Source organism: Calidris pugnax, unplaced genomic scaffold (genome assembly GCF_001431845.1).
Source record: "Calidris pugnax isolate Ruff unplaced genomic scaffold, ASM143184v1 scaffold51, whole genome shotgun sequence".
Classification (NCBI taxonomy): domain Eukaryota; kingdom Metazoa; phylum Chordata; class Aves; order Charadriiformes; family Scolopacidae; genus Calidris; species Calidris pugnax.
This window is the reverse complement of record NW_015090797.1, coordinates 6,301,681-6,320,827: the sequence shown is the minus strand read 5'-3', so window position 1 is coordinate 6,320,827 and position 19,147 is coordinate 6,301,681. Positions and strand designations below refer to the sequence as shown.

The 19,147-nt window shown below is 34.6% G+C and overlaps 1 protein-coding gene across 2 annotated transcripts in view; it reads right to left on the bottom strand.

Moving 5' to 3' along the window:
• SNTG1 (syntrophin, gamma 1) overlaps positions 1 to 19,147 on the bottom strand; it is a 228,932-nt gene that overhangs the window by 134,338 nt on the left and 75,447 nt on the right. The window contains exons 3-4 of one of the 2 annotated variants that reach the window (XM_014937004.1): positions 13,586 to 13,720; positions 1,911 to 1,967 (exon numbers count right to left, since the gene is read on the bottom strand). In XM_014937004.1, coding sequence (XP_014792490.1) covers positions 1,911 to 1,967; positions 13,586 to 13,720 — 192 coding nt within the window. The remainder of the gene's footprint in view (positions 1 to 1,910; positions 1,968 to 13,585; positions 13,721 to 19,147) is intronic. The other variant, XM_014937005.1, reaches the window with a different exon arrangement.

Here is a 19,147-nt window from a genome sequence, read left to right as displayed (position 1 = left end):
TGCAATTATTGAGAAACATGCCGTTTTTTCAGAAGTCATAGACTTAGCAGCTTCTTGTGTCAAATGCCTACATCTCAGACTTGTCAGAGATGTGATAAATAAACACTACACTACACATCAATTTCTACATCTAACTATATGGCTATTCTTTTACACACAGAGGTTTATTACTGAGGGTTCTAAAGGGGCTTCAGAAATTAGAAAATAATTCCTTCTGAAGAGTGTAGAAAAGATCAGTTCTGCTTCAAATTCAATCACACTTTTACCATTAACTTAAGTAAAATGAAGTACAGTAAAAGACAAAACAGGTGGGTTTTTTGTTCTTTAAAACCTTCAAAGAGTGCAATTTTGTAAAGGGCTTAAATTCAGATCATGTGTAAAAATCCATCTCACAAGTAGCTTTTTTTAAGCAGTTAGATGAGTCTCTGCTTTTTACCTTCTAGGCCAAATACACAATCTTTTTTGGCACTTTAAAATATTTTTGCAACTTCCAAAATTTTTGTTCTGAATAATGGATATCTTGCTCTAAAAATTTTATAATATCTTGCTCCACTACTTTTAGAAAGACCATTGCACATTCACATTTAATTTACATTTCTCAATGATATTTTATTCTATACAATGTACCTGATACTTAAATAATCTTAAGCTTGTCAGCAATTTTAATTTTAAAAGATAACCAATTGTAATGTATAACTAAAAAAAACCAACAATTTTAGTGACCCTTGATGAGATTTGTTCTTCAAACTTCAAAAGTCCTTAGTGTAACCAGTTACTTCTTAGCCCCGGCTAAATAAAACCTTGTCCACCCATATACTTGATTTTACACTGACACGCATCACTTCATTGTTATTCAGTGAATCGCAACCTATAATGATATTGGAGGAAAATAACTTGTGTGCTGTTGACTAAACTCATGAGAAACTTTGGCCACAAAATAGCAATTAGCTTTCCTTGAATAGAGGTCTGCAGTGGGTCAACAAGATAACAGCAAGTGTACCAAGACATATTTTAAGAACTAGTATTTCTATTCAGCAATATTCTTATCAATGAGAACACAAATGCACATTAATCCTTCTTCTGAGTCACTTCTTATAAGGTCAGTACTGGTAGATGTTCTAGTTCTATAGGAAAGTCTATACTTTCACTTTATATGCATAATTTAAGCCTCTTTGCATTCATGTGAAGTACACTTCACTTTTTCCATTACTATCTTGAGACAGAGGACTGCTGTGTTTAGAAGATAAAATTGATGTTGCGCTGTCTACACTGAGATTCAAAGCCAGGGTAAGGTTTTCAAAATCATAGATTATGATGACAAAAATGATCAAGCTTCCTCCTCCTCATCCTTCCCTCCATCAAAAAGGATCACCTACACTTACATATGTTCTTAAATCTTACTGATGAAAGAAAAAATATGGTAACATGATAAATTGTTGCCTTTGCTTGATCTACAGCAAAATAAACAATATGAAAAAGCAGTAACAGTTTTTGTCCCACTAATGAATTGCAGTGAATTAATGTGATATTCTTTGTAGGAGAATTGATGATGAACTTATTGGCTGTTTCATGTGCCTGCCACTGAAATTTGACATTCATCAATAAACAAATTAAATTGCTGTTGAACAAAAGTACAGTCTGTACAGTTGCAAACACTTCTCAGCTCTTGTATCAAATTTTATTACGGAGTTGCTCAGCTTGAATCTTAAAGGAATGATCTTTCCATTGCATTCCATTCCACAGGGCAGCATAGTTGCTGGTTGGCTACTGTATGTAACATTCTAGAATATGTTTGCTTTCTTATTTCTAAACTCTTAAAATACAGTTTGTTCTCATGAAAAAATAACATTAACTATATACAAAGACATTTTGCATAACATGGAATAATATAAAAAAAAAAAATATTCTACCTTTATACTTAATCCAAATCCTCCTACAGTTTGTCTTCTAATTGTTACTGTTCTTTCCTGGGGAAAAAAAAAAAAAAAGAAAATATAAATAAAGTTTTGTTAAATGTATTGTTTTATGCCATAACATCTATATTCACACTTCAATAAGTCGGTATTTTGCTCCCATCCTACAGTGCTTGTTCTTGTTTTAATAAACTTTTGAGTTCTTGAATGTGAAATCCCATGGACCCTATGCTGCAGAACTAAAAGACAAAGTCTGTAAGAAAAGCAGAGTCCTGTCACAGGCAAAAAATTGTTTGCTCAATTCATACTATGCCATCAAGTTCTGCAATGCAATAAGAGTTTAGACTCTAGAGTTTAACAGCCAGTGCATAACACATGCATTTCAGAGGTCTTAACCTCAACTAGTTCTAAATTGGTCCCATGTGCAGACTGAGCCTTACAGGCTGAAGTACGTAAACTGCACTCCTGTAGCATATTTTCCAATTAGTTTCATCCAAAAGGAATTCAACTTGTGTACTTGAAGACCACTCAGTGATGTGAACCAAAGCATGGGAAGTGCACATGATCCAGAAATTAATTTCAAAGCACGGTCCTGATCCAAATTAAAAAACTGATACAAACACAGCTACCATTGAACTCAAAGCTCTGGTTTAGAAATTATAGCCAATGATTTAAAGGGTTTTGTTACAGCCAGAGTTATTTAGAGTAATTTATTTTTCTTTAACTTGTATTGCCCATCCTAAAATTTCTTTTATTAAAACTGTGGGCTATTATCTGTCTTAGATATGAACATTTGCAAAAAAGACTTTTTTTTTTTTTCCTTGTCTGTCTTTTTGATTTTATTCCCAAAGATCATTTAGAATTCATGACTTTGGATAGCAGTAAAAAAATCTTCATAGCAGATATACCTGATACAAATGTGGATGTCCAGATACAAATACATGGAATATATAGATTTTTTTTTTAATGCCGTCTACAGGTAGTCTAGATTTTATACTGATCCCATTATATATATTGCAAAGCATAAGTCTGCATATATATTTTATCAACATATGTTCATATATTTCAGCACAATCAGGATAGATTGCCAATGTCAGTCAGGTTTGAATATGTTTCTCATCAGAAACACGCCAGTGACAGAGAGGATGAAATATCTACTGAGATATTTTTCCCTCCCTACCTCATATACAGAAAGGAAAAGAAAGGATGCAGCGCTACTGCCAGTTGCCTTCTTCCCTTTTCACATTTGTGACAAGTATGTATTGTGTAACTGCAAAAAGAGCAAGCATACACCAGTCCAATGTTTTGGATGGCAAGGAAAAATGGATGGCCTAAAATGAGACACTCCATTTATTTATTTAGGCTAAGGCTTGTAAATGTTTAATCTAAGAAAGAGGTAGATACTTTTGCTGTTAAATGGTCAAAGTTTTTGAATTATTTTTTAACATTTGAAATGTAGGAAAAAAACCCCTTTTTTATTTGTAATCCAAAAATGAATGTGTACCATGGCAATAGAGGAATATATGGCTATCCTGTTTCATCCATGTGTTTCTGAGCTGTTCAGAGGGACCAGAAGAAACTTCTCAGCTCTCAACTTACACCCTCTAGGAGGAAACTAGTATTTTTGTTTGCTCAAATCAAGCAGAAAATACTTGTGTTACCTAAGAAGATGTAACCTTTAAATAAACTAGCTTGACAGTATTACATTAAGCATGAATTGAATAAAGAATATCACACTTTACAATTAAATTTCAAATAAAGTAGCTCTCTTAGTGAAAACATAAATCTTCATTAAAATTTATAGTATGCCCTATGTCAGTGGTCACTGTAAAGTTTAGATGGTGACATCTGAATATATTCTAAGCTGTAGCTATGCTTTTAAAAAGCCTAACAGAAAGCTGTCCTGCAGAATGTTTGTATTGTTGCTGTCTTTCTTAGCACAACACGCACACAAGTACCCATATAAAAAAGTCAGTAAAATATTCTTTCTGGGTTTCAGTTAAGCGAAGGTAGTGTCAAGGCAGCTCTGAAAACAGCTGATGTGGGGTATTTTGTGAGTTTATCAGTACCGTCAGACAGGAAACTAGAAACATCTTACACTGGAGTTTGGTATCACTTTTCAAGAGAAAGAAATGCATGCTTCAGAATTTGCTAGCGTAGCAGATTACTAAATAGACAAAACAGTGTAAAAGTAAGCAAAAGGAACAGAAAAATTTCAAGCAACTGTAATTTTCCAGGACAACAAAATTTACCCAAGGGTTTCATCTGGTACTTTTTCTTGTTTCTTTTCTGTCTCCACTGAGAGTAGATATTAAATATTTCAGGTCTGGACTGTTACTGAACTGAACTTTAAAAACATACTGCACCTGAGTGATGTTATGTGTAATAAAGGCATTTCATTGTATCTAACCTAGGCTCATTCAACACTTTTCAGTCTTACAATAAAGAAATACTACTTCGGCATATCTAATGTATAAAGACATATATTTTTCACAGCATATAGCTAACAATTACAAACATGCAAACAATTATCTTAAAAATACAAATGAGAATTACATATGAGTTATATATTTCATTAGTAAACCATCAATAATCCCCTAGTCTGTAATCGCAAACATCACATAAAGAATGTAGTGAAACAGCTTTTCAAGAACTGTCAGCATCACACATTTCATAAACCAGAATTTTGGCTTAGGATCAGAACCCAGCTCTGATCAGCTCCTTTTTTTTAAATCCAGAAGTTCAAAAGTAAAATGACAGGACTCATCAAACCACAGTTAATTAATCTAAAACTGAGCCATGGGTCAAGGCAAGTTTTCTCCTGCAATCAGTATAGAAAAATAAATACTTTCAACGCACATGAGCCAAAGCAGGTGTCCAAGTAATGTGATAATTGTCTTCATTATCTATGTCCTCCATTGAGTATAGAGCCAGGATGTCAAATTTAAATTTGGAAAGACGAATCCCTTCCTTTAGAGTTGCAAAGTAACTCGAATAAGTATTTTGATGCTAGATACCAGCTTTGTAATGCTTTGCCAGAAAGCTCTTTTATCTGAGTAAGATTTTCTTTGTGACGTGCTTGACTTGCATGTGACTTTTTGTGTGATTCACAAAAAAAAACAAATCAAGCTTCATTTTCAGTGCCATCTTTAACCAAGGTGAACTGAATAAACCTTGTCTGCAAAGCATTATATTTTAATGTACAATAATATATTTAATAAAATTATTAATACAATAAAGAAGTGTGACCAGCAAACCGAAGCAAATTGTTTTGTTCTGATGTCTTTAATTAGAATTTCAAATGAACAATAACAATAATAAAATGTTTTTCACTGGTTTAATAGCTTTAAGTTCTTAAAATGCTGTATAACTATTCATTAATAAAATATGGTGACAAGGCTGGAAGGCAACACATTTTGTACCAGTAAAGAAGTGCTCTAAGTATCCTGATTGAGCATTTATGCTGTTCCACGTTAAAGATAGTGCAGTTCCATTGATTCCAAGTATCAGCTTAAAATAAAATCTAACTAAAAACGTGTGTCAGCTGTAGAATTGTCTATTAATAGCTAGTTTCACTTTGCCCTCTATTTGCACAGGGTAGTATTATATGATTTGTAAACTCCAAGAGCAACTTCATCTGATTCTGATGAAAAGCTACTTAGTTCAAAACCAAAACTACACAAAATGTCCTGTAAGATTCAAATCACATTTGTTATCTACATTACACCAAACAGAACTCCTAGGATACTTAAATGCAAGATTCAGAGCAGTGTTTTAGAAGCCGCTTCCTTGAATAGAACAAAAGTAGTTATAATTTGATTGAAAAACTCAAAGCTGCTGCCAAGCTGTCAGCATTTTCCATGCTTCTAACTCAGAAAATTCCTCATCCACACATATGTTCATTGACTGGAAAGAAGAGCTAAGAGTTTTGTCAAAAAAAAATCTTCCTCAGCTGTGCAGTGAAACAGAAGCAAGGTATTTGAGGCTTTCATTAAAGAGGTATTAAAATTTCGCCTTAAAATCTATATGATCTTCTTGAGATCACAGACGTCATCTAAATGAGATTAGAAGTGAAGAATGGCCATGTCAGCAGACAGCAACAGTAAATAGTCAGGAAAGGAAAACACAGAATCCTATGTAATCATTAATTATTTACATTTAGTCAAGAGTTAATATTATTTTTAACAGTTAAATTTTAAGCAGAGTAAAGATTCAAATATTTCATACTGTCTAGTATGCGATGTAAAAGAAAGTTTATAATTGCTTAACTGACTTAACAATAATGATTAATTAGCAATAATTTAAAATTCTTTATACTGTATAATAGAAACAAATAATCTAATGTGATCTAATAATCTGTATACGAAAGTAGTAAAACAACAGTTGAACAAAAGGGTGAAGAAACTTCAAAACTCTTCATAAAACTGAGTTAATGGCATGTGAAACTTCAATATTCCTTTACTCAATCTTTTTACTGTGACATAAGTTTTACATTTTCAGTTTGGGACCCTGCTGTTCCTGGTTACTCATTTTAGCAGAGCAAAGGTATGAAGAATTAATTTGTCTAGGTCCAGACAGAAAACAAGACCTCTCTTTTCACAGCGGATAGAACAGACATGAAGGTACTACACATATGGAAGAACATGGAAAAAAGCTGAATGGGTGCAGAACAAAACAGTACGTGGGAAAAGAGAAATAAACATGGAAGGGAATCTATAATACCACAGTGACATGGAAAAAAGTAGGGAAATAAAGGGAGGGAATTATTAGAATATAATTTTTAAAATGTAATAATGAAATATAAAGATGGAATCAATATATTGGCAGCAACTTTGTAGATCTGCCTGGTAACAATAAAATAACAATATAATATATTATATTATATTATATTATATTATATATATATAATATATAATATATATATAATACATAATATTACAGCATGAAACATGCTGTAATATCTTCAAGACCATGCTCTCATTTAGTTTATCTTCTATTATCAATCCCACTACATTTTGAAATAAGAAAATGTTATGAGAATATTTTTTTTTCATCAAATTATTTCATACATTTTCCAGAAGGGAGATTTTATATCCTCTTCTTGGTAATGCTTTACTCTTTCTTACTGGCTTTTCTTTGGATTAATTGACAAGAACAGCCAAACTTTACGCTCGGTCTGAGAACCACACAACATCCTTGTCGCTAAATTGGAGACATGGATTTGATGGACCACTCGGTGGATAAGGAAATATCTGGATGGTCTCATGAGAAGAGTTGCAGTCACCAACTCAATGTCCAAGTGGAGATCAGTCACGTCCGGAACTCCTCAGGGGCCGGTATTGGGACTGGCATGTTTAACATCTTTGTTGGAGACAGACTGTGGGACTGAGGGTACCCTCAGCAAGTTTGCTGATGACATCGAGCTCTCTCTGCTGGAGGGAAAGGATGCCATCCAGACTGACCTGGACAGGCTTGAGAGGTGGGCTTCTGTGGACCTCATGAAGTTCAACAAGGCCAAGTCCTGCATGTGGACCGTGGCAACCCCAAGCACAAATACAGGCTGGGCAGAGAATGGATTGAGAGCAGCCCTGAGGAGAAGAACTTGTGAGTATTGATTGATGAGAAGCTCAACATGAGCTGGCATGAGGGAAGATTTAGATTAAATATTAAGAAGAATTTCTTTCCTGTGAGGGTGGTGAGACACTGGAACAAGTTGCCCAGAGAAGCTGTGGACGCTGACTGGAACAACAAGAGCATTCAACTCTTTGTTCTCACTTCAAAATGTTCTCAGTGCTACAGCATATGCCTAAAAGCAGAAACATTCACCAAAGTATCTACTTATAAGACAGCATATGCCTAAAAGCAGAAACATTCACCGAAGTATTCTACTCCTAGGGATGATTTATTTCCAAAGTACTGCCTTTCTTAATATAGAAATAAAAGAGAGAAAAACACAGCTCCAAAGTCAATATGGATCTGAATTCTTACTCAGCCTGGTAATGAACACTCTCTGTAGCTTTGTGATAGCTGTAGTTTCCACTACTGCCTCACGTCTTATACTGCCATCGATCAATGCTTTGGGTTCTCCAAGTGTTTTCTGGTCTGCAATATTTCTCTTTTTGTAGGGAAAAAACCTTCTTCCAATGAGAAAAACACTGTTCTGCTCTTTGAAATTTCACTTTCCAAATGGCAGTCCTGTGTTGGAACCTCGGTACATGCTATGCTTTTCATTTTTAAGTAGTTGCAGAAAAATAAGCTGGCTTAGGTTGTCCCTAAATAATCATATTTACATCTGTCAGTTCTGGGTTGTCACTTCAAAGCTGTCCAGATTGGCAGGGGAAAGAAAAGTTACCATCATCTGATAGATATTTGACGACTTCTGTGAAAAAATGGATTCACTCCACTGAATAGCTGACAGATACCAACGTGGTAAAAAACAAAATCACCATTCTTACTGGTAGCTTTGTGACGGTAACAAGAATGGAAAGTACTTGAAAGGTGACCTATCTGTTCACATATTTGCAATTCTCATCAGGACAGGGAGTTTCACTCCCTGGCACCACTGGCACCATTCATAATATTCAATCACACATCAGAATCAAAATAGTAAATAAATACAGAAACAAATACAATACAAAAAATAAATCAATCCCATATGTTTACTATTTTGAGCTTTTCATTTTTCTTCATTAATTTTTCTACTCATTAACACTACTAACATTAATTGAACCTGTTTTACCTACACAAAAATAAATGAAAAGAAAATTTTAAACTCTCCAAAAAGAATGACCCAAGGCAACAAAATGTGTAAGAAAGGGAAATGTAAGAATTTAATCTGGCTGCTCAGGCAAGTCACAGTTAAGTGATATGTTCTGAATTTAAACTTATACTAAAAAATTAATAATACCTTTGTCATTTAAATAAAGACACAATAAAAAACATGCTAATGTGCAAAGTTTATAAGTTGAAAAACTATTTTTAATGCAACTTATTTTTTTGTAATACCATATGGGATTTGTGTACAGTTATAAATCTTTCAATGCAGTTGATTTTACAATAGCAACAGGACAACTTTAAAAGTGAGATATAATATGTTCATATCTTTACAAGAAAAAGAAGAATGATAATGTAATTAATAATGCCAGAAATCCGATCTGGCTACAGTTCAATATTTTATGTCAGTGTACTGACTGACCTTGAAAAAGGTGTTAATTGATGAAGGATTTTTCTCTATCGAAAACCAATTACAGAACATAGGTTACATTCAGATACATCTGTATCAACCTCAGTTAAATTCTTGGACAAATGCAATACTACTCGGAGAGCTGTTGCTCTCAGAGTACAAAAATGCACATTCAATTTTATTAGTATAATGAATGACCTTCACATCAATGTCCCCAAAAGATCCTTAATTAAAAAATGCTAAAATAAAATATTAATATCTAATTAAATAATCAATTACTATTTAGCAGCATAGGATTACATTACTCAAAATAAATGAGAATCATCTGTGTCTTATCATCAGGTGAGTTAGCAGCATTTTGGAAATTATGAGTTTTTAACAGAACCTTTAAGAAAATTATGTAAAAATACAAACTGTCCTGGTAGCTGAACTTAGCAATTTGGCAGCTGCTCACAGTACGTTTTCAGTCTTTTAGAAAAACAGTAGCTGATTCAAAACATCCATCTTGTCAGATGATATGTTGTTCATATCCTTCGTTTATGGATACCATATGCATATACACTCTATTAGAAAAATTTCTGAGTATGATTACAAATAAAATATATTAAAGAAAAGAAGAAAAAAAAAACCAAAAAAAACCAAAAAACCAAGGCTCCCTAGACAGATAAACTGCTATTCTTGATAAAGCCTGATAATCCTTTTATTTGAATTTCAGATGTTCGTGAAAGGTAACAGTAATTGTGAGGATTATATTTAAAATAAAAATTTTGATGCTGGAATTGCAAAGATTAAAACTTTTCCTGGGAATAAATCTACTGAAGAATCATATTTCAGATCAAACATGCCATATCCTAGGCTATCCACCCTCCCATCATAACTTTCAGCAAGGTCAGTATTACACTATCCTTGTTAGTCCAGGCTATTGACCTATATGTCTAAAAAGAATGGAGGCTGCCTTGCTGCACATTGCCATCTCTCACACCATATAGCAAACTTATGTGAGCATCTTTTCATGTAATTCAAGAAATAAGTTTAAAAGGAATAATCCATACTTCTGATATCAATACTGATGAAGTTCCTACATTCAGCTGTTTCCAGGGCATTTCTTTTTCAGATGAAAAGAGTAAAAATCCTAAGTGTTCTGTACCACAGGTAACTTACATGGAGATTTATGATTATTATAATGATAAGAAACATGCTTGTTGACAATACCACAATGGTGAAAAAATATTTTGTGAGGGTCCAGTACTTTAGTGGATAAAAATGTGTACCTGACCTAACAGCCACCGATCTTATCTTCCAGTTATCCCACAGAGACACTCATGAATATCTTCAACACACAATCTACTTCAACTCAGGCATAAACTTGCCATACTATAGAGCCTCTCTAAAGGCAAGGATTAAATTTGAATTAGTAAAGACACTGCCTCCTAGGCTTTGAGTTTCAAAAATGTTCTTGCTTTTGGTCATTCACACTGGAGTTCAAATCTACATCTGATACATCAGCATCATAATGCAGACCCCACTGTTTTAGTGTCTCGGAATGCAAGTCTTTTTTGTTGCACACATAAAGAAATCTCTGTGATTTTTACTGATGCAACTGATGCTCAAATTTAGCTCTAATCCATGATCATTTGAATGACCTTTGATGCTTTATGGAATTACTACAGGTACAATTGCTGAAGGACCCTCACTAATGCTATCATTTTTTTCAGCCTACTACTGAAACAAATGCGCTTTTTTGTAGTGTTTACCACTGTTTCTGTTGCTTATAATCTTTTATGCATTTTATTTTCTTACTTTAAATTGTATACAATGAAAGAAGAAACAAAGTTCCCTTGTACCTCTTTAGTCTTGGGAAACTAGAACTGTTTTCCACCAAAAAGGAAGTATTCTAAATTAAGAACTAGGTCCTTATCCCATGTACTCACATTAAGCAGCACCTCATTCCTAAGAAGCCATTGATTTCATTTAGATTGTTCCACAGGATGCAGATCAGGATACCGCTGGAACGTTAAGTGCCTGTTTAAAGTCTCTCCTACACAGAGGAGCATGCAAATTGATTCAGACCCAACAAACAGAAGAGATACTGTTCTGAACTAGAAACATAGCAATAGCCTTTCGGTCCTTAACAGTGCAGAAGTGAATAAGTAAATCCTTATAAACAAATTATTTGAAGATTCTTTATTAAACCAGATTTAAAAGAACATTTAATGTAGCTATTTATCTGTAAAATTTAATAATGCTATTGTTCCTGTTACAAATTTTATTTTTATTCTTTAGAGTTTATTCTATGAGGCATTCAATGTCAGTTGCTAATGAAAACACTTGCTCTTGCTCTGTAGAATGCATGTAAAAGAAAAATAGATGTGGTCAGTCATCTAGAATGACACAAAACAAAACAAAATCAACCAAGCAAAGTAAAACATAGGAGAAACATATAAACAAAGAAAAAAGAAAGTTAATAAATCAGGAATAAAAACGAGGGAAAAAAAAAAAGAAAGAAAGAAAGAAAAAGGAAGCCTGTGGGGCTTATCTGATCATACTATACAATCAAAGCATATGATTCCAGATGATTTAAATGACCTGTAACGAAAGGAACGGTTAACTGTCTGTGAAATGCCAATCATCCTTAGTTGGAATGAAACTACTGCTTCAAGACCTAGTCTTAATCCCAGAGGAAATCAGGATAAAGTGTTCAAAAGTCTCTAGTCTAACAACGACACTGCCAAGAGAAAAGAAACTCCTCGGCACCACACCAATCTCAGCCAGTTAATGAGCTATGCATTCAATATGCAAATAAGATAGGAGGAGCGTAATTAGTGAAGCAAATCATCCACTATTTTCTGCAGTGCTATTGCAAAACTAGAGAGCGCAAAACTGTAAGAGAAAGCCTTTCTGTGAAATGGAAAAAAATTAAATATGTATTTCATGAAGACATTTAAATAACAAGTTCAGAAGAAGTTATAGATATTACAGAACAATAATGAAAGTTGTATTTTTGAGTGATAATATCTTTTAATAAATAATGTTAGAATGGAGTTAGTGGAGAAAAGTGCTACAGTGTGTGTTGCTAATTGAACGACTATAGCCTGAGCTTGAACTCATAATTTCTTTCTATATAGGGTGCTAGATGTCCTGTATGTTGAGGAACATTGGTAATTGGTAAAAGGAGTATCTATATTCCATATAAAGCACACAGACCTATATTAGTAAATTGTATGTGTAGAGCATGAATTTGTCAAAAGCTAATGTCACATCTGTCATGCAAATAAACCCAGCCTCTATGGAGACAGTGTAGACATTGTGCTTCTCTTGTTCTCAGAACCATTCACCTTGAGATGTTCATAAGTGAGACGGATTCTCCTATACGGTTTCCATTAATCTTCCACAATGTTGTCACTGCTAATATTCTACCAATTTATTTCTGGTTTCTGCTTTCTATCTTTTATTATACTTGCACTTAGAGATACGGGGATGTGGCAACAGTAACAATTAATTAATAAAACAGATAGACATAATAGCAGTCACATAACATTTGCATAAACAGATATTACACTCCTGTGCCTCACAAGATTTACCGTGAAATCCTATGATAATTTTATTTAGCTCAAAGGGAGAGTAGACTGATATGATAGTTTCCCATAAATCTTAAAAATACCTCTACAAAATATAATTACAGTGTCTATAAAAATGTCTATAGAAATGAGTAGTAAATGGTTTCTATTATTTTATCTATCTTCTAGAATTAAATAAAATCTTACCATTACCATAGTTCTAAAGCCTACAATATTATTCTATAGAACATTTTACACATCTGCCAAATAATTGTCTACAAAGCTCAGTTTCTTATTCACAAAATTCAGTGTGATGCTTAAGTAAGCAATCTGACACATCATGTAAAAACAGTAATACATAAATCACACTGGTACACTGCTCCAGCTGAAGTCCATCTTTATTAACATGATGTATCAATAAAACTAGTGACCCTGGCAGCATGGACTGGCAGCAAGCATGAAGTCCAGTGTTGTGCTACCATATGAAGCAACCCAAGGAAGTGAGGATAGCAGATATTTCCTCTACCAGGAAAGCCCTACCATAAGAGTTACCCATCAACTGTCTTATCAATTCCATAGACAATACTCAGGTGTGTAAGTACATTGAGGTGTCTCTATTCACTGAAAAAAAATCACTGCTTGTGTCATTCCTATCACATTCAGTGGCTCCGATATTCAAGGGTGAGCACAGAGAAACAACACTGCAGTCATGCACATAACTTACTCATTATCTTATTGCTGCTTCTTACATGAGTACTGCTAAGATTTACTCTCAAAAGATGATATATTAAAATAGACTTAGCGTCAACAGTATAAAATGAAATATCGAACTGTGGGAGTAAACGCAATACATATGTATGTGCGTGCACACACATACACACATTTTTGCTTTGTATAATCATTATCTTAAAGAAAAAATAAAAACTACTTACACCAGAATAGAAAGGCTCACCAGACACACAGATCACATCCTGCTCCTGGATCATCAAAATATCTTTGGCTAAGTGCAGTCGCACTTTGAAAGGCTCCTGGTTACCATCCTGCAGCAAACAAATCCCTGTCTTTGTCTTCAAAGGAAGGAATAAAGAAAAAAAGTTTTCTCAGTTAGCACTTTGCATTGCGAGACATGGTATTTTGAAACAGAATAGCTGAGAGATTAACTACAGTTACCATAAATATGCCAACAAATATTCAAAACTATTACCAATGATCAATGTATTTAGTGTATTCAGAGTACAAGGGAACAATAGTTACAGTAGCAACTAGTGAACACAGATTTTGAAGTAATAAGGTGTTATTCTGCCCATGATGAATTTGTGAAACTCCTTTCAAATTGCTTCAGAGCAGCTGTGCTCTTTCCATCTTTGTATTAAATGAAGATACCTCATATGGACATGAAATAAAAGCCGATGTTCCACATATTACACCATTTTTGACACAGAAATACATAAAATAACACCTCCAAACTAGCCAGATGTGAGCAGTGACAGCGTACGTGAACCTTTTGCTGACTTCTCCTGATCTATAAGCAAAACAATGACTTACGCTTTCATGTTCCCTTTCAAATGAGGATGTTGAAGATAAGAATAAGAGAAAAGAGATCAAAGATTGCAACTCCCACTAGTAACTTACTTCTTGCTCCACTTCTGTATTTCACGTTTATAGTTAGAAATCAGGAATTTTGTAGGATTATTCAAAATATAATAAGTGACTTCCCCACAATCTAACCGTGTCTTTGTGGTAGAATGTATTTGTGCTACTTTTGGGGGGCGTTATACATAACAGGTTTGAGCAGTGCAGTCTGCATGTGTAAGCACCTGCAGTATTTAGCAATTTTTCCCTGAATGCTGTGTTGAATATAGCACTCTTTATAGCACTTCATAAATGGACAAAAGTCATGTTGGTAGAGCATTTTTGGTATAAGAAATTTTTTTACAAACAATCTAAAAATTCAGCCTTAAAAACACGTAATTTACCGGTTATTACCTATACCTTTTTGCATAGATACAGATATGTATGCATGCATGTATGTATCTCAGAAGAAAATTCATATATAAAAATTACTTAAAATCTTGGACTCGTCAGTGTCAGTAACAACACTTCCATTGTCTTCATTCAGGTCAGATTTCAAGCCACAGCCTGTAAAAAGTTGGCTTGAGAGGAGATCAAGGAAACAAAAGTCTTGCTGTGAACTTTAGCTGCCAAGGTTGACCTGGCTGAATCTGAGGGCTCTTTCTCAGACAAGAGTTTAAAAGAGGATTTGGAAGATCTCCCCATAATGTGCTCTGATACCTACATCCATAGCATGGAGAGAACAAACACAAATATGGAACTGACAGTAGGCAACTGGCCGAAGAAAAGTTTAAATTGCTCTCAAGAGGCTTTAATAGAGGTGGAAAGGTCGAGGACAACCTTTAAATAGCTCTATATAGTGTTCTCCACTGACAAACTGTTCTGTCGCTTCTGCTCCATGCTAAACACTCAAACTTAGGAAATTGTTTTCTCTTGAACACCAGTAGCAAATCGTATAACTCAGCCATAACTTCAAGAAGTGGCTCTGATGTTGTTTTTATTCTTTTTAAACTAAGTAAGAAGAAGAAAAAATGAAGAGTTCCATGTACTGAACTCACAGAGGTCAGTGGAAGCTCTGGTCAGAAGACATGATACAGCCACTTTCTAGTATTTAGGTGTCTTTTTTTTTTTAAACAGGATGAGATAGAAACTGATTGACATGGACAGATAAGTCAAATAAACAGACCACAAAAGGAGTTAGGTTTTCAGTACCACTGAAAAATTCTGTCTCATATCATAGATAAAATGTTACAACGTTAAAATAAAGAGAATGTAAAATAGTTAAATTCCCCTGGTCCTCTCCTTAAAACTTCTGCTTTACAGACTAAGATGACTCCTCTTTCCCTGGAGTTGTGAAGTAAGTAGTAAGTGACAACGGAAGTTGAACAAAGCAGGTTGTAAATAACCATGATCAAATAAAAGGGTCTAGCCCACAAATATCTGCTGCTTATAAAACGCCTTTCTTCTGCAAAAAGTTTGCAGATGTGCCTTTCCTCCTCCCTGCATAACTGGCAATGGAATAAATTCTGCCTCTGATACAATGATTATAGAAACTCTGCCTTACTTGACTGCACACTTCTGATTTGGTCAATAACCCTTTAAAATCTTCAAAGAGTCTTTCTACAAAAGTTGAGGGGCTTCTTTGTGGGAATTAGAGGCACATAATCATAGCAGACAAAATTAGCCAATAGAATAAAATTAAAATTCAAGTTGGTTTCTAAATGCATGTGGGCTGAGCTTATTCAGTTTGAGCACGGAAACCAAACTTGGGAACAGCAAAATATTTTGGCCCTTGGAAAGATTGATCACACACACTCAAGGATCTCATTTACATCCGATACTCCAAAATGTAATGAACCACTTTACTGTTGTTAGGCTTTATGAAAGATAGTTTATGATACAGTTCAAAATTAAATCCAAAATTAAATCTTCAATTATGCTACCTCCTCCACTCTCTTACCTAAGAGCAGCATTAACATCCATGTAAAGGAGAAGAATGTAGTTGTTTCACTAGGCGAGCTCAAGAGAAGTCCTTGAGAACAAAGACTAGATTTTAATTATCTCATTATGTCTTTTTGTCTGCTGAAATTTCTTGTTTCTTCTCTCCCCCAACTCCCTTCAAAACATCCAGTAAACTGAATCAAATAAAGACATAAGCTCTTGCATCCTTTTCCAGAGCTGAAACTTAGGGAAGACGTCCTGTAGATATGCTTTCATGTAAATTACTGTGTACATCAACATTCTTCATTCACGTGGCCCCAGTAAAATTATTCTTGTTGGAGAGATCATTTGTCTAGCCTATATGCCTGCCATCTCTTACATTTGGAGAGCTTAGATAGTGTGTCTTCAAGTCTTCTACATTTCACTGGCGGAGGGCTCTACCCTACCCCTGACAGCAATAAACCAGCATACAGCATGTCAGCTGAGCTACTGTAACCGTCAGGGTGAGGCCTTGCAAGGCATTCTTTTGTGCTCAGATGTTTGACACACCACATCATCTTACAGCAGAGAAGCATAGTCCAGCTGGTAACAGTTTTTGTTAAGCCAATACACCTTGGCTGTATGCTTGAGCCAAAATCGCCACAAACATTTCTCTGTTTACATTTATACCACACTACATTCTTCACCCTATTTATAGCGTTTGGCACTTGGAAAGACGGCAAGAAAACTGACTGTTTGAAGATGCACATGTTTATGAAGTGGATGAGGTAGGCTAAGGAATGGATATGGAAGCAATATACAGTGGTGAAAGAATGAGCTTCCATATAGGAGAGGAGTCAGTGACTTCAGGCAAAAGCAGTGATGAAGGAAGATCTAAGTCACCTACGTGACAGAGGCAGTGAATGTTGCACCTGCACAGCACTGCCTCTGTCATCTCATTCTACACCTCTTGAAGTAGAGTTAGACAAGAACCCTGATGCGCCAAGAGCTGATGTCCTTGGCAGGACTTTAGAAACTGCTTATTGTTCCTGAACTACAAGAGGGGCTGAAAACTGATCCCTCTTTGCTTTGCCACACCAGTCTGTGTTGAACTTTCTGCTTCAGATCACTATCAGAGAACAGCAGAGGTTGGCAGAGCCCTCAGGGCAGACTGCTTCTACAAAGAACATGGTCACACTCAGATCATTATTAGCAACCTTAGTGAAAAAAGGTTATTTAAAAATCTTTTTCCATTATACCTCGCCTTATACATGGTTCATATCGGCTGTGTGTAAGATATGGCCCTAATAACGCTCCTAAAGGGAATTTAGAAATGCTTACATACCATAAACAGTTTGGTGCAATATACATCTTCACAAATATTTAAGAATTTATTTCAGAGGAAATACATATGAAAGCTACAGTTTATACATTTATGCTAACAGAAAAGTCTCTACAAAACATACACCAAAATGAATACTGTATGAGAAACATTTCTAAAGCTACCTAATGATTTTAAAGTCAATTTCCCACAGAACTTCCAACATAAATATTTTTCAATAACCTGGTCTAAATAAGGCACCTGACAGGTTTTCTGCTAAAGAGTTATTTTGTTTACATTTTTCCCTATTGGTTGTTATCCTTGTCATTTATGACAAAAAATAAAAAATTAAAACTTTTTCTATGCTTTGTTCTAGAGGAGACTTATTCAGTATTTCAGGCAATTTTAAATACTCCTCACTAGTTTTCAAGACATGACTGTATCTTTTTGTTTATGCTATTTTATCTATTTCTTTTGCCTTACGGTAGTAAAAGAATTCTGTTGGCTTGCTGCTTCTAGTTTCACATCAGTAGGAAGACTTCAACAGATACCCCAGAATAGTTATCATATCACAGATATCCTATAATAGTGATTCTGTGAATGGTCCATGAAGCAGGGGAAGAAAGGAAGAGAAAAAAAATCTCTGAACATATTTTCTATGCAAGGTGGCCTGGATTTTTAGTTTCTGCTTTGGCTGGTATGTCCCAAAATAAATTAAACCTCTGCAATTTAGGTTTAAGCTCTGAAATTTATTTCCACCATCAAGAATCTCATATCAGTAAGGAGAATGGGTTGCAGAAACTGCCTTAAATATGTACGTAGCTCATTTCAGATGCATACCTACACTTTTGGATGCTTATTTGAACTGAGGCTGACCTCTGAGTATTTGGAGATATGCCTGTCACTGCTTTATAATTGCAAGTATAATAATAAAAAGAGAAATTGAACCAGAGGCAGAAGGCAGTAATGGCAATGAATACAAGAGGTAGGAATATATGTCAGAACCACATAAAGGATGTTTTTTAAATGGTCCAGCTACTCATTTTGCGGAGGTGCTGCTAGCCTAAGTGAAAAGCACTTATATTGTCAAAAATTGGAAAGCAGCCAAGATACACAGGGATGTGTTCGGCTTGTCATTCAGAGCCTCTTCTATCAGACACCAAAATTTTCCAATCCAAAGGATAGCAAGTCCATTCCTGCACCTGAATTTTGCACTACAACCTGAAAGGACTGCAGGAAAATGCTAAATTTGGACTTAATCCTCTTTTTCTTTGATTTTCTAGGTATTTGCCAAGTAATTTCTAAGTGATTTTCTCAAAAGAATAAAGTCTTACAGAGAATTTCATTGTTTCATACAGTCTGATTAATTCAATATGTAAATTAAACAAAAAAATATATTTATATAAATATATATATCTTCTTACTGAACTAAGGTACTTTTTTAGAGCAAAAACTTTCACTTTCTGACACTATAAGGAAACAAGTTTTGATGTCTGAATGGCCAGTAAACTCACCAGGACCAGATTATATCATTACAGTCGAGGCCAAGAGGTAAGGTAATATAAAATTGAGGGCTATTGAGAGAACATGCATTTTTCTTCAAATTTAATTTACTTATCACATGACATTCTCACAGGCATTTTAAATTGCCAGCCATTTTCCATCTTGTGATTTTGGGATT